The sequence below is a fragment of the Montipora foliosa genome, chromosome 1 (assembly GCF_036669935.1).
Source record: "Montipora foliosa isolate CH-2021 chromosome 1, ASM3666993v2, whole genome shotgun sequence".
In the NCBI taxonomy this organism is placed as follows: domain Eukaryota; kingdom Metazoa; phylum Cnidaria; class Anthozoa; order Scleractinia; family Acroporidae; genus Montipora; species Montipora foliosa.
The window spans coordinates 16,351,035-16,363,534 of record NC_090869.1 but is presented as its reverse complement, the minus strand read 5'-3'; the positions used below and the strand labels follow the sequence as shown (position 1 = coordinate 16,363,534).

The 12,500-nt window shown below is 40.7% G+C and overlaps 1 protein-coding gene across 2 annotated transcripts in view; it reads left to right on the top strand.

Annotated features, from left to right (window-relative positions):
• LOC137991255 (E3 ubiquitin-protein ligase TRIM71-like) overlaps positions 1–12,500 on the top strand; it is a 21,730-nt gene that overhangs the window by 1,142 nt on the left and 8,088 nt on the right. For both annotated transcript variants that reach the window (XM_068836374.1, XM_068836370.1), the window contains exons 1-3: positions 1–402; positions 8,897–9,196; positions 10,123–10,321. The exon at positions 1–402 is cut by the window's left edge. In XM_068836374.1, coding sequence (XP_068692475.1) covers positions 1–402; positions 8,897–9,196; positions 10,123–10,321 — 901 coding nt within the window. The remainder of the gene's footprint in view (positions 403–8,896; positions 9,197–10,122; positions 10,322–12,500) is intronic.

Genomic DNA, 12,500 nt, shown 5'->3' with positions numbered 1-12,500 from the left:
TGTTGGAAAAAGAACTGGGGAAGATAATTTTCTCCAATACGGATCCTTCGATGTCCATTGCTTTAGGCAAGGGGCTGTTGGAGGGTTTACAAGGCAACGATTGCACTTTTATGATCATCACAAAAGACTGGCTAGGTGAAACAACCTACAGTGAGACTGACAAAGTTGAGATTGACATCCAGTCATTGCGGACCGGAGAAGTCATCAAACCCAGGATATGCGACTCAAAAGACGGCTGCTATGAAGTGAAGTATAAACTCGACGATGCAGGAGAATTCAGTGTGTCCGTAGCAATAGGAGGCGAGAAGATCAGGGGCAGCCCATTTCACTTGAAAGTTGAAGAAATAGCCAAAGAAAAGAAGAACGAAGAAAGTAATAGAAGAAGAAAAGACAATAAAAAAGGTGAGCGACGTTATTCATTACTAACGAAAGATTGAAGTGATTCTCGTACTTATCTGGACAATTTAAGCAATAGGCCTTTTGCAACTAACGATCACTTGGTACAAAATCCGCCATGCTGGAGGGCAAGCTCATTATTATTCCCCCACTGGGACATTAAAACAAAGGCAAGTCAAGCTTGACTGGTTCAGGTCTCTTTGTTTTAATGTCCCAAACAAAGGCAAGTCAAGCTTGACCTGTTCAGGTCTCTTTGTTTTAATGTCCCAGTGGGGGAATAATAATGAGCTTGCCCTCCAGCATGGCGGATTTTGTACCATGTGATCGTTAGTTGCAAAAGGCTTATTGTCTCTTCTAGACACCTGAGAAATTCAGGTGGTGTCAACGGGATTCAAACCCATGATGCCGGTGCAGTACTCTTGCAACTGAGCTATGAATCCTCACAGTTAGGACTGAGCAGGTCAGTTTGTTGGGCTCATGTGTTCCCGAGAACTGAGGACTGACTAATAAAGGAAAGAAAAGAAATAGGATATTTTTTTAGCATAAAGACCAGTGGTATTCCTTGTAACATAATTGGTAGAGCATCCTTCTGGCGAAAGGAGGTCGTAGGGTTCGAATCTTGCCTGGGATACTAATTTCTTTTTACCAAGGAAATAGCATATCATTTTTCCCCTGCCACATTTAAACATTGCCAACAGCTGTTGATCCAAAGAAAATTTCTAAATCAGAGCAATCAGTATTTTTTCCAAGATATTGCGACGCTATCGCTTCTTGATCAGTCGAGTGGTTGATTTCATCATCGGTCTTGTGATTAAAATTTACCACAAGGCTATTTTAGGGCATTTAGGTGGTAGGTCTAGGCCCCCCCCCCCCCCCCCCCCCCCCCCCCCCCCCCATCCACTTTAAGTGTCGGGACTGAGGACTTAATTCCTTGATGAAAAATGCGTCCTTAACCCGGCGTTTGTCCTTGTGATCCTCTGATGTTAAAACTGTGAGGTCTTGTATTGAGATGTCATGTTTCAAGGTCTTACACTGTTCGTAAACGGCTGAAGTGGTACGCGTCTTGTGTTCTAAATGGTCTTCCAGTTTCTCGCACGTACTGCTTATCACAAGCATTGCAATTTTTATGGTAGACAACGCCACTTTTCTTTTCCAGAGGGTTGTGGTCTTTAACGTGTAATAACTTTGATCTAAGAGAGCCATTAGGCTTATGGTAAACAGTAACCCCATGTGCACTGAAGGATCTCCGAAGTCTTTCAGATAGTCCATGTACATGTGGTAGCCGAACATGTATTCCTTGCAGCCGCTGCTACCCCGTCATGCTATCTCCCTGTTGCCGGCAGGTTGCATATCTAGTTTGGGTAGCCATTCGTGTTAAGAGCAGATGGGACATGGTTTTCTTTCTTCATTTGATCTTCCTGCTCTGTTACCAGGCCAGACAATCAGTCTGTCATACGAGATTGGTCGATTCAAGACTCAAAACTTCAAGAGATGGCTAAATAGTACCTGCTTCTCGTTTGATGGTGAACTTTATCAACAAAAGCAAGGAGCAGCTATGGGATCACCCGTGTGGCTAAATAGTACCTGCTTCTCGTTTGATGGTGAACTTTATCAAAAGCAAGGAGCAGCTATGGGATCACCCGTGTCACCTATTCGACACCTATTGTCGACAACATCTGCCTGGGGTACTTTGAGGAAACCGCTCTACGGTCATCCACCAATCCACCGTCTCAGTGGTTACGATTTGATGACACCTTCACCTTGATAATCGTTCACAAATCATCTAAATGCTATTGATCCTAATATTCGAATCACGTCTGCAGTGGAGAAAGATGGGAGAATACCGTTTTTAGACACCATCGTATACGTGAAGGATGATGGAACGACTAACCCATACAGACCGATACCTTAATTTTACCGCTAATCATCATCTGGAACATAAGCGTTCTGTGGTTCGGACCCTCCTGCACAGGGCAACAAACGTAGTAACAGAGAATGAAGATCAAAAGAAGGAAGAAGAGCATGTCCGATCTGCTCTTAACATGAATGGCTACCCGGAGTGGATATAAAACCTTACGGCAAAAAGGAGGAAGTTCACCATGTCTCAGCTTCCGAAAATAGCTTCATCGGACCATTATACCATCTTAGCAAAACCGATTAATTCGCTGAAACATAAACCGGTTATCAACAAAATAGAGTCACGCGATATGCGTGACAGTGCGTGGCGGGCGCTGGGACGCTGGATGACAGGGAAGCACTGGAACATAGTCTTGTCTGCTAATACTGCGGAAGACAAGCTTGCGGTTATACTGAAAGATCTAAATTCAGCTATTGACACATTCCTCCCACGGTGAGTAATAGGCCTTATTCACGATAGCCGCCATGTTGGTTTTCATATTGTCATGCAAATTAGCCATCTGTTATGCTGGGGGGCAAACATTGAAAAAAAAGCAAATTGCGGAAAATCGGCTCAACGAAATATTGAAATAACATTGCAAAACGTCCATTTTAGTATTTAGAATTAAGTACCTTTTATAAAAATTTTACATCTTTTGATTGCCTTTGACATTTTGACTTTCTACTTCTTTATCTGCTCATTTAATCGCTAAAAAAACGTCGAAATAACTTGTGTAATGATTGTATTTTACTGGTTAGGTGATAAACATTCAATGAACGTGAAACAAATCATCTTTGTGGCTAAGGTGTTCGTTTTAACCTCTCGAACTTGTGTTGTTTGCCCCCTAAGAAGTGTGTAGCTAATTTGAATGATAATAGCAAATCCAACATGGCGGCCATCGTGAATAAGGTCTATTAAGAAACACCCAACTGACAGGTCATGGATTACGAAAAAACTCAAGATTTAGATTTGCAGGCGTCAAACGGCTTTTATTCGAGGTGGCAAAGACTCCCCGTACTATAAGGTCCAGCACGATCAGCAAAGCTAAACAGCATTACTATCATAGCAAAGTAGCCGAGGTGGATTCCACCAATCCTAGCAAGTGGTGGAGGCAAATAAAGTCTCTTACTGGGCAAGATATCCAACAGGAGTGGTGTCATCAGTTTCTTGGTAAAAGTAGGAACACTCAAGCATTGGCAAATGAGATTAATATATATATTTTTTTGTCAGTCTTACCGAACACTTTTCACCCCTAACATAGGCTAGACCACCAAATTTTGTGCCACAGGAACTCTTTGTCTCCAGAGATGACGTTTTCCGCTCCTTGTCAACGCTGAATACTGCTAAAGCTGTGGGACAGGATAACATTCCCAACAAACTCCTCAAGGATTTTGCACTAGAGTTAGCCACAGTCATTCAGGACATTTACAACCAAACACTGGAGGATGGACATATCCCCGCGCTCCTTAAGTCATCAATCGTCACTCCCATTCCTAAGGTGACCCCTCCAGGGAAATTGAAAGTGATCTTCATCGAATTTCACTTACACGTACGTTAGCCAAGGTCATGGAAGGATTTGCTTGCAACAGGCGGTTAACCAAGGTTGACTGCAAAATCGACATGCGGCAGTATGCCCTTAAGAGACATTCGACGACTGATGCGCTGCTTTACATGTTACAGGCCATCTACGAGACTACGGACAGCACTGATGCCGGGACTAGAATATTCTATGCCTACTTCTCCAAGGGATGCGATCTTATTGATCACAATATCCTTATGACGGAACTTCAAGAATTCGATGTCGGTGAGGCCCTGCTCTGCTGTATTCGTGCGTTTTTGACTAACCGACGCCAGGCTGTGAGAATTGGTGGTAACATGTCTGATTGGAAAGTTTTTAACGGTGGTGTGCCTCAAGGGACCAAGGTCAGCGTGGTTCTTTTCTCTGTAATGACCAATAGACTACTGTCGGACTGAAAGTTACACACCAAGTACGTGGATGATACTTCTGCTATTGAGATTCTACCCAGGAATTCCATTTGCCCGCTGAATTCAGCTGTTTCTGATATCTATTAATTTGCCATGGACCACAACATGAGAATAAACCCTTCTAAATGCAAGGAAATGTTGATCAATTTCATGCATTATTCCAACTTTTCTTTAAGTCCAATAATTATTGGAAACAAAGTAATAGAGCGTGTGTCAAGTAATAAGATCTTAGGTGTCCATGTTCACTGTGACCTTAAATGGAATACCCATGTAAAATATATTTGTAAGAAAGCAAGTAAGAAACTATTCGTTGCGGGTGTTAAAGAGAGCCGGCGTGGATGAAATGTCTATTTTGAAAGTCTGTCTAACCAATATAAGACCTGTGCTAGAATGTGCCAGCCCAGTTTGGCAGGCAATCCCCAGCTGCCTTTCAGACAAAATAGAATCTCTTCAAAAAAGGGTTTTGCACATAGTGTTTCCTCACATAGATAGTTATATTGGCGCGCTTTTAGCAGCAGGTCTAGACACTATCGAGCATAGGAGGAGTTGGCTTTGTGATTTATATGAAGAGAAAAACAACCCTTTCACGTAACCACTAGACTACCACATCGCTTACTGCCAGAACATTTTTTAATGTGTCAATATACTTTTTCTTGATGAAAAGTGCCTTCTTAACCCGGCGTTCGTCCTTGTTATCCTCTGATGTTAAAACTCTGACGTCTTGTATTTTGATGGCATGTTTTAACGAATTGCAACGTTCGTAAACGGCTGAAGGAGCGCGTCTTGTGTTCTTCCGTGTAAGCCCATCACCAATGACCTTCCGGTTTCTCCCACATAATGCTTGTTACAAGCATTGCACTTTTTATGGTAGACCATGATCTTAGAGAGCCGTTAGGCTTATGGTACGTTTACACAGTAGGTTTAAAGTTTATTAAACTCTCGTGTAGTTGGCTATAAACTAAATTAACGAGTTACTTGCAAGCATAAGAATAAATACTACTATTTACATACTGTAATAATATTACTATCTACATATAAATCAATGCGCTTATTTAGAGGAAATACCTGAACATAAAAAACTCTATGTTCTTTTTAGATTACAGTTCCTCCTGTCCCTGATCATGAAGAAGTGGATGTCCCTTTTCTCTGCTCTCAGGGAATATGGACATGTACAACTGATGTGGGGCAGAAGCGCATTTAGAGGCTGGCTGGTATTGGTCGTTAATTGAACATTCCCAGGTTCGAGTCCTGCGAGTTCAGGCATTGGGGTTCGGATTTTAAAATATATATTCATTTCCCATAATTCCTATCAAGCGCTAAGTGTCCGAAATTGACGATAATAGTCAATGTAGAGAAAATTAGGAATTGTCAGAGGTATAGAGGATGGGTTGCAACTAGTGGCGAAGCCGCGAGGGGCCTGAGACGAGACGGCGAGTGGAAAAATGCAACCTACTTTCTATTGAATTACCGATCATCGTTAATTCGTAATTTGCTCTGGATTTGTTATTATCGTTAATTTAAAAGACTGAAAACATGATATGGATTATGGGAAAGGGTCAGATACTTTTTAAAATACAAACAATATTTAAACAATATTTGATAATGCTGTATTATTTCTCTGTCCAGACGATTTTAATCATCAATGGGTTAAAAAGTTCCACTAACCACCTTAGTCATTGCATTTGTATGTAGTACAAAACGGAATTATCAAAACACTTTGCCTTTTGAAATGAAATACAATTTGCCTCCATGAGAGAGTTTCTGCTATTTTCTGTAAACTGTATATACATATGAATTAAAAGTTATTATTTAGTAGACAAATAGTGGTTTGTACACCAAAGCTGTTCTTTCATAGTGGGGGTCAGGGGGTTGACTTACTCTCCGCACATGTAGTTAGTTTGCGGCACCAGTCAAGGATGTCCGCAGAATTTCTGCGGCACCAGTCAGATGGCCTCAGAATGTATGCAGCACCAGTCAAGGATGGCCGCAAAATTTCTGCGGCACCAGTTAAAGATGGCCTCAGAATTTCTGCGGCACCAGTCAGAGATGGCTTCAGAATTTCTGCGGCACCAGTCAAGGATGGCCGCAGTATTTCTGCGGCACCAGTTAAGGATGGCCTCAGAATTTTCTAGCCGCAGAATTTCTGTGGCACCAGTCAGAGATGGCTGCCGAATTTCTGTGGTGCCAGTCAAGGATGGCCGCAGTATTTCTGCGGCACCAGTTAAAGATGGCCTCAGAATTTCTGCAGCAGCAGTTAAAGATGGCCTCAGAATTTTATAGCCGCAGAATTTCTGCGGCACCAGTCAGAGATTGCTGCCGAATTTTTGCGGCACCAGTCAAGTATTTCTGCGGCACCAGTTAAAGATGGCCTCAGAATTTCTGCAGCAGCAGTCAGAGATGGCCTCAGAATTTCTGTGGCACCAGTCAGAGATGGCCTCAGAATTTCTGCAGCACCAGTTAAAGATGGCCTCAGAATTTTATAGCCGCAGAATTTCTGCGGCACCAGTTGAGGATGGCTGCAGAATTTCTGCTGCACCAATCACTTTTAAAGTTTTGCAAGGAATATATATGAATAATAGGACGAGTGGCTCTTGGTAGTCCATCTTAATTATTATTTTACTGCACTGTTATCCACAAACTAAGGTTCTTGCTCTTTTTCTCTGAATTCACCAGTCGTCCGCAAGAATTGCTGAATTCCTTCAAATTTATAATTTATTCAGTCAACATATACATAAAAACAATAAAAAAAACAACTTTGGAAAACCACAAAATAGTTTGGAAGGCGTTCACTCGGCAACAAACAATACACTGCAAAAGTCGGTTGCCAAATTTCACGAGAAAGCTAAATATTTTAAAATCAAAGCTTAGGCCTAAATTATTCATCCAGCTTAGGCCTAATTACTCTTTAGCAGCGATATTCTAATGGGAGACTTAAATAGATGTATTTTTGAGAGTGCGGTGTCTTGATCTTCAGTAGTGAGGCGGAAAGAAGCGGTTCCTATACAGTAAAAACTCCGGGTTCAAATCCAATCTACGGATTATAATTTTTCTCTGTTACTAGAAGTCCTGGGACACTGTGTCATAAATTAACGATAATAGTAAATTCAAAGCAAATTAAGTTATAACGATAATCGTTAATTTAGAGAAGAGATCATGTTGGAAAAATTAGAGCCTAAAACGATGTAATTGTTTTTCGAATCCGGCCCCTCCAATGGTGTCAAAAATTTGACAACTCGCCAACTAAATGTGTTAAATTGTTAGCCAATCAACAAACATGACTGCAAATTGCACGTGGGAAACCAATCTACGTAATAACAGGCCCTGTCATTTTTCACCAATCAGAATGTTCCGTTCACGGACAAACGTGCTTTATTCGGGAACCAATGCCATCCTTGCAGGTTCTTATTTTATCGCGTCAGGCCCCGGCGGGCTCGTTCGCAGTGCCAATGAGAGCCTGCCCGTAGGCTATGTGTTTGTCAAGAAAGAAGATGATTTAAGTCGTGAAATTTTATATTTATTTTGCTATTTGTTACCTTGAAACATGTTAAAGATCGGCTTTCCGAAACAAGCGGTTGGTTGGCAGTTTCACAAATAACTTTTCGGGGTAGAAAAGTTTTCAGGACTTTATAGAAACAGCCCCCTGAACCTACCGCCTGTTTACGGCGCACTAAAATGGAATGGTAATGTAGTTTACAATCACGTCAACGATAATGAAATCAACTACTCGTCTTTTGAAGACGTTGCGATAGCGTTTAAAATATTTCGGATTAAATACCAATTTCCTGGGTCAGAAATTTTCTTTGGATCTGGTTATGCTTCCAGTGCAGGAAAACAATCTTTTCAACAAAAATTTGGTGAATTTGGTGAATCATTAATTTAGGGTAATTTGAAGTATTTTAGCAAATATTATTATGCTGAAGACGTAGGCTCCACTGCTTAAGTTTTTCCAAGCAGCTACCATTTCAATTTTTCTCACGCACACATTTCACCACTTGCATTATTTGTTGGCACATTGAACTATTCTACCATTACAGAAATGATATGAAAGTTTGCCTTATTGGCCGTTTTTATACTAGAGACGCATAATTCGTCTGGGACGAACTTGGGCAAACAGTTTTTCTGCGTCTGTTAAATTCGTCTAGTATAAAGACGGCCACAAGACGCATTATGCGTCTGGACGAAGAATCTATTTTAGTGCGTCTTCGAAGACGCACTAAACTGGAAAGTTCGTTCAGACGCATTATGCGTCTAGTGCCCGTCTTTATACTGGACGAATTTAACAGACGCAGAAGAAATGTTTGCCCAAGTTCGTCCAAGACGAATTATTCGTCTCATATAGTTCGTCCCGTCTTTACACCAGACGGATAACATAACAGACGCATGATTCGTCTGGACGGATTATGCGTCTCTAGTATAAAAACGGCCATTACTAATAAAGATTTAATTTTGCTCAAGTGTAGTTTGTAAACATAATTACATGTTTCTCGATGAAACACAATTATCAAGATCCTGGCTTGTGTCATCCGCCTAGACCGATAACATGGCCGGGATAATTCTCTGCATCATGTTTACCTTCAGAAGTAATAGCTGTTAAACAATCTTCCCATTAAATTTCAGATTTTGAAAACGCTATCGAAGAAGCAACAAAATGCGCCGTCTGCATGCAGAACGAAACTACTATCAACCGAGAATGTTCCAGATGTTCTGCTTCCTATTTCGCTTGCCAGTCGTGTTTACACTCAACGTTTGGGATGTCTGGGATGGCGGTCTGCCCATTTTGTCCGTCACTGGATGGTCATCGAGGTAATCAGCCCCCTGGTCACATGATTTGGAGGATTGACTCGGAAAACGCCCTCCCGGGTCACGGTCATACTGGAACCTTTATCATCAGCTGTAACTTTGACCGGGGAATTCAAGGTAACACTGGCTTGTGAGCTGACGTTTCGATCGCCAAAGCACGCCTCACAAACCTTTTTTCACCGTGGTTAATCCACCTTTAATTTCAACTCGTTTCATGAAACCAAATTTTAGTGTTTTTTAAAACTCTTCACCGACGCAACACCACAGTTTCTTTAGAAACTTCTTCATTTGTCTTTTTTTTTGCATATGTTGTTTGGGTGTTGTGTACATTCATTTGTGGAATAAGAAAACAATAGGTCATAGGCGTTTGTTCAAAAAAGAGGTTCTTAGAACTTCAAAAAAGTCCGTATTCAAGGTATTGCCGTTACGATCGCCAACATTTGTAACAGGCTATTTGACGCAAATATATCAATCATATATTAACTTTTGAGGTTATCGTAGTTATAGACTTCTTTTATAATGGCGGCCAAATAAAATATTATTTTGTTTTAATGGTAATAAGCCCTTTTAGCCTCGCTACGACGAGCAAATTTCAAAAGGATATTTGTTTCAAAATGAGGGAAGGAGGTCGCCATTTATGGAAATGGTCCATGAACACTACTTTAGCAGTAACGAAAGGAAAGCCTGAAATATTCAGGCTTTAGCGGGATTCGAACCCATGCCTCTGCAGTGCTCTGCGAATTGAGCTGGTAATTTTTTTTGTGAGAATGTAACTGAACCCGTCAATGAGTCGGTGAAGGAGCAATGTATTAAAGACATACATTTGAACTGCGGGAGTGAAACAAGTTAAGGTTTGGGATCATCGCAATCATAAAGCATCATTTAATGCACTGCAAATTAGAAACCGTTTTTAAACAACCAGAGTGTTTCGCAACCACGCAAGACCAAGCTATTGGGAACGAGGGTGAGTGCCCTGCCCGAATTGGAAAGATACTCACCAGCTTACAATCCTTTTTTTAAATTTTAATCTCTTTGTCTTCCAGATACGAGCCATCCCAACCCAGGGGTACCTTATTACTGTTACTTCTGCATGTTTTACCTTCCGAACACTTTTGAAGGGTTTTCTTTGTGTGTCCGGTTAAGGAGAGCGTTCAACTCTCAGTCCATGTTTACAGTTGGAGACGGGAATAACATCGTTTCTAATTTTGAATTGAAAATGAGGCGAACCGGTGGCCCCGGATGGTAAGTAAACAACTATAAAAGAATATATTTGAAATATGTAGCGGGAACAGTAAAAAACAGTAAAAGTTCACTCAGAATAACTGAGAAGATAATCTACAATTGTAGCTGAGTGACATGATTACGTTGTTCGAAGAAGAAAGTATAGTTATTGACTCCGTTTTTGGACTTTGGACTTTTTTGGTGGGGGGGGGGGGGGGGGGACTCGCGGTTCGGCTGCGCGTGCGTAAGGATTTTTTTACCCTCGTAGATACAGCCCCAGGAAGGTTCGAACTAGGTACCTCCTCTTTCAAAAGCAAGCGGGATAACCACTAAACCACAGCCGATTACAGGACAGATTGTCAGGGAAATATGTATTTAAAAATTGTGTGCATGACCGGAAACGAGTTTTTGTGATTGCCTTGAACGCAATGCAATATCCGGTCATTGTATAACTCGTTAACACATCTTACCGGGCTGATATCTCCCGGTACTGTTCAGAAAAAGTTTGAAATATTTTAAGACACCATCGTAGAATTTTGTAAAGCATTTGTTTACTTGTTTTTATTGGAGTCAACGCCTTTAACAACTATTCTACGATCGCACTTAACCATATTGTTGCGTCACGGATGTGGGCTTATACGCCACTTCGGAAAATACCATAATGCTCTTTGTTTGTCCCCCCAAATTTTGCTTAAGCATTGTTTACAGTTTCTCTTGGGACTTACAAACAATGGTCCCAAGAGAAAACAAAAACAATGCTTATTCAAAATTTTAGGGGACAAACAATAAGTATTATGGTATTTTCCAAAGTGGCCTATTGATCAAGATATTGTAATATAGAAAATCCCTGAAATACTGTGAATTTTAAAAGAAATCGGCTAAAATTCCTTCGAACAAAGTGTAGGCTACCCGTGGCCTCTTGTTAAATATTAAATTGGTTGCAGTTGGCAATAAAGAGTTGGTAATCTAAGATGAATCGAGAAAAAAGAACAAAAATAATCAATAAATGGAAAGCCAGACGCAAGAGAGCTGATAAATACTATGAAAGATTTGTTCACTGTATCAAATTTTCATTAACTATGAGTAGCCCTGTATAAGGTTGAGTTTCAGTTGCTCTTTGAATAATTTTTGGGAAAGCTTTTATGTGTTCTCATCAGTAAATCATTCCAGGCTGCAGCCGCAGCATAGCGAATGTTAAATTTGCCATAGTTGGTTCTCATGTTATTAATATAATAAGGGGATCTCTCAGCAAATCTAGTTTTATATTTGTGCACTGAAGTGATCAATGAAAACCGTGAACTGAGCGGTGGAATTTGACCATAAAACCTCCTAGCCATGCCTGATATATCAAACTCGGCCTATTCAAGTGATAAAGGAGAAACTATTAAGGTACCTTTCACCTCGAATCACATTTCCACTTAATTTATCCTCCGAAATTATCCCAAATACATCGTGTTGTTTTTAGACCTTTTGATTGAAGTTTCACTTTTTTATTGAAAACGGGAAAAGTGGTCATACCTTGCTCAATAACCGAGCAATGAAGGGGAATGGGTTCCATACCGCGTTGACGTCACAAATTAATTTGCATCGCTGTTTTCAAAGAACTTCAATGCAAAGCAGTTTGTGACTTCAACCCAGTGTCGAACCCATTCCCCTTCATTGCTCGGTTATTGATCAAACCATTATCAAACCCATTCCCCTTCATTGCTCGGTTATTGATCAAAGTTAGTATGATTACTTTTCCCGTCTTTCAAAGCCAATATGAAAAGTGAAAGTGAAGTGAAAGGTGAAAGGTGTTAATAATAACACGATGTATTTGGGATGATTTCGAAGAATAAATAAAGTGTGTTGAGGTAACAGGCACTTCAAAGTTGACTGCTTTAAACCTAAGGTGGGTTCAAACCTAACTTTAACCATGTTCTTAAATGGTTTTAACGGAACATTGGCTTCGGATAAGAGCTAACTTTAGCCTAGCTCCAGCTAGCTTGGTTTGGCAAAATATTTTTGTCTCGCCATCTTTCATCAAATCATTTTCCAGATAAGGATTGCGCTTGGAAAAATATGGTGTTGTGGAGTTTTATCTTTTAACCGCTCCGGCCCAATCAATTGACGGATTTTTTCTCTACACTAGACATTGACGGAAGTGGTTTGTCGTGGACTCGTCGCTTTCCTTGGAAGTAGTTATGGGGTCTGTGTCCTT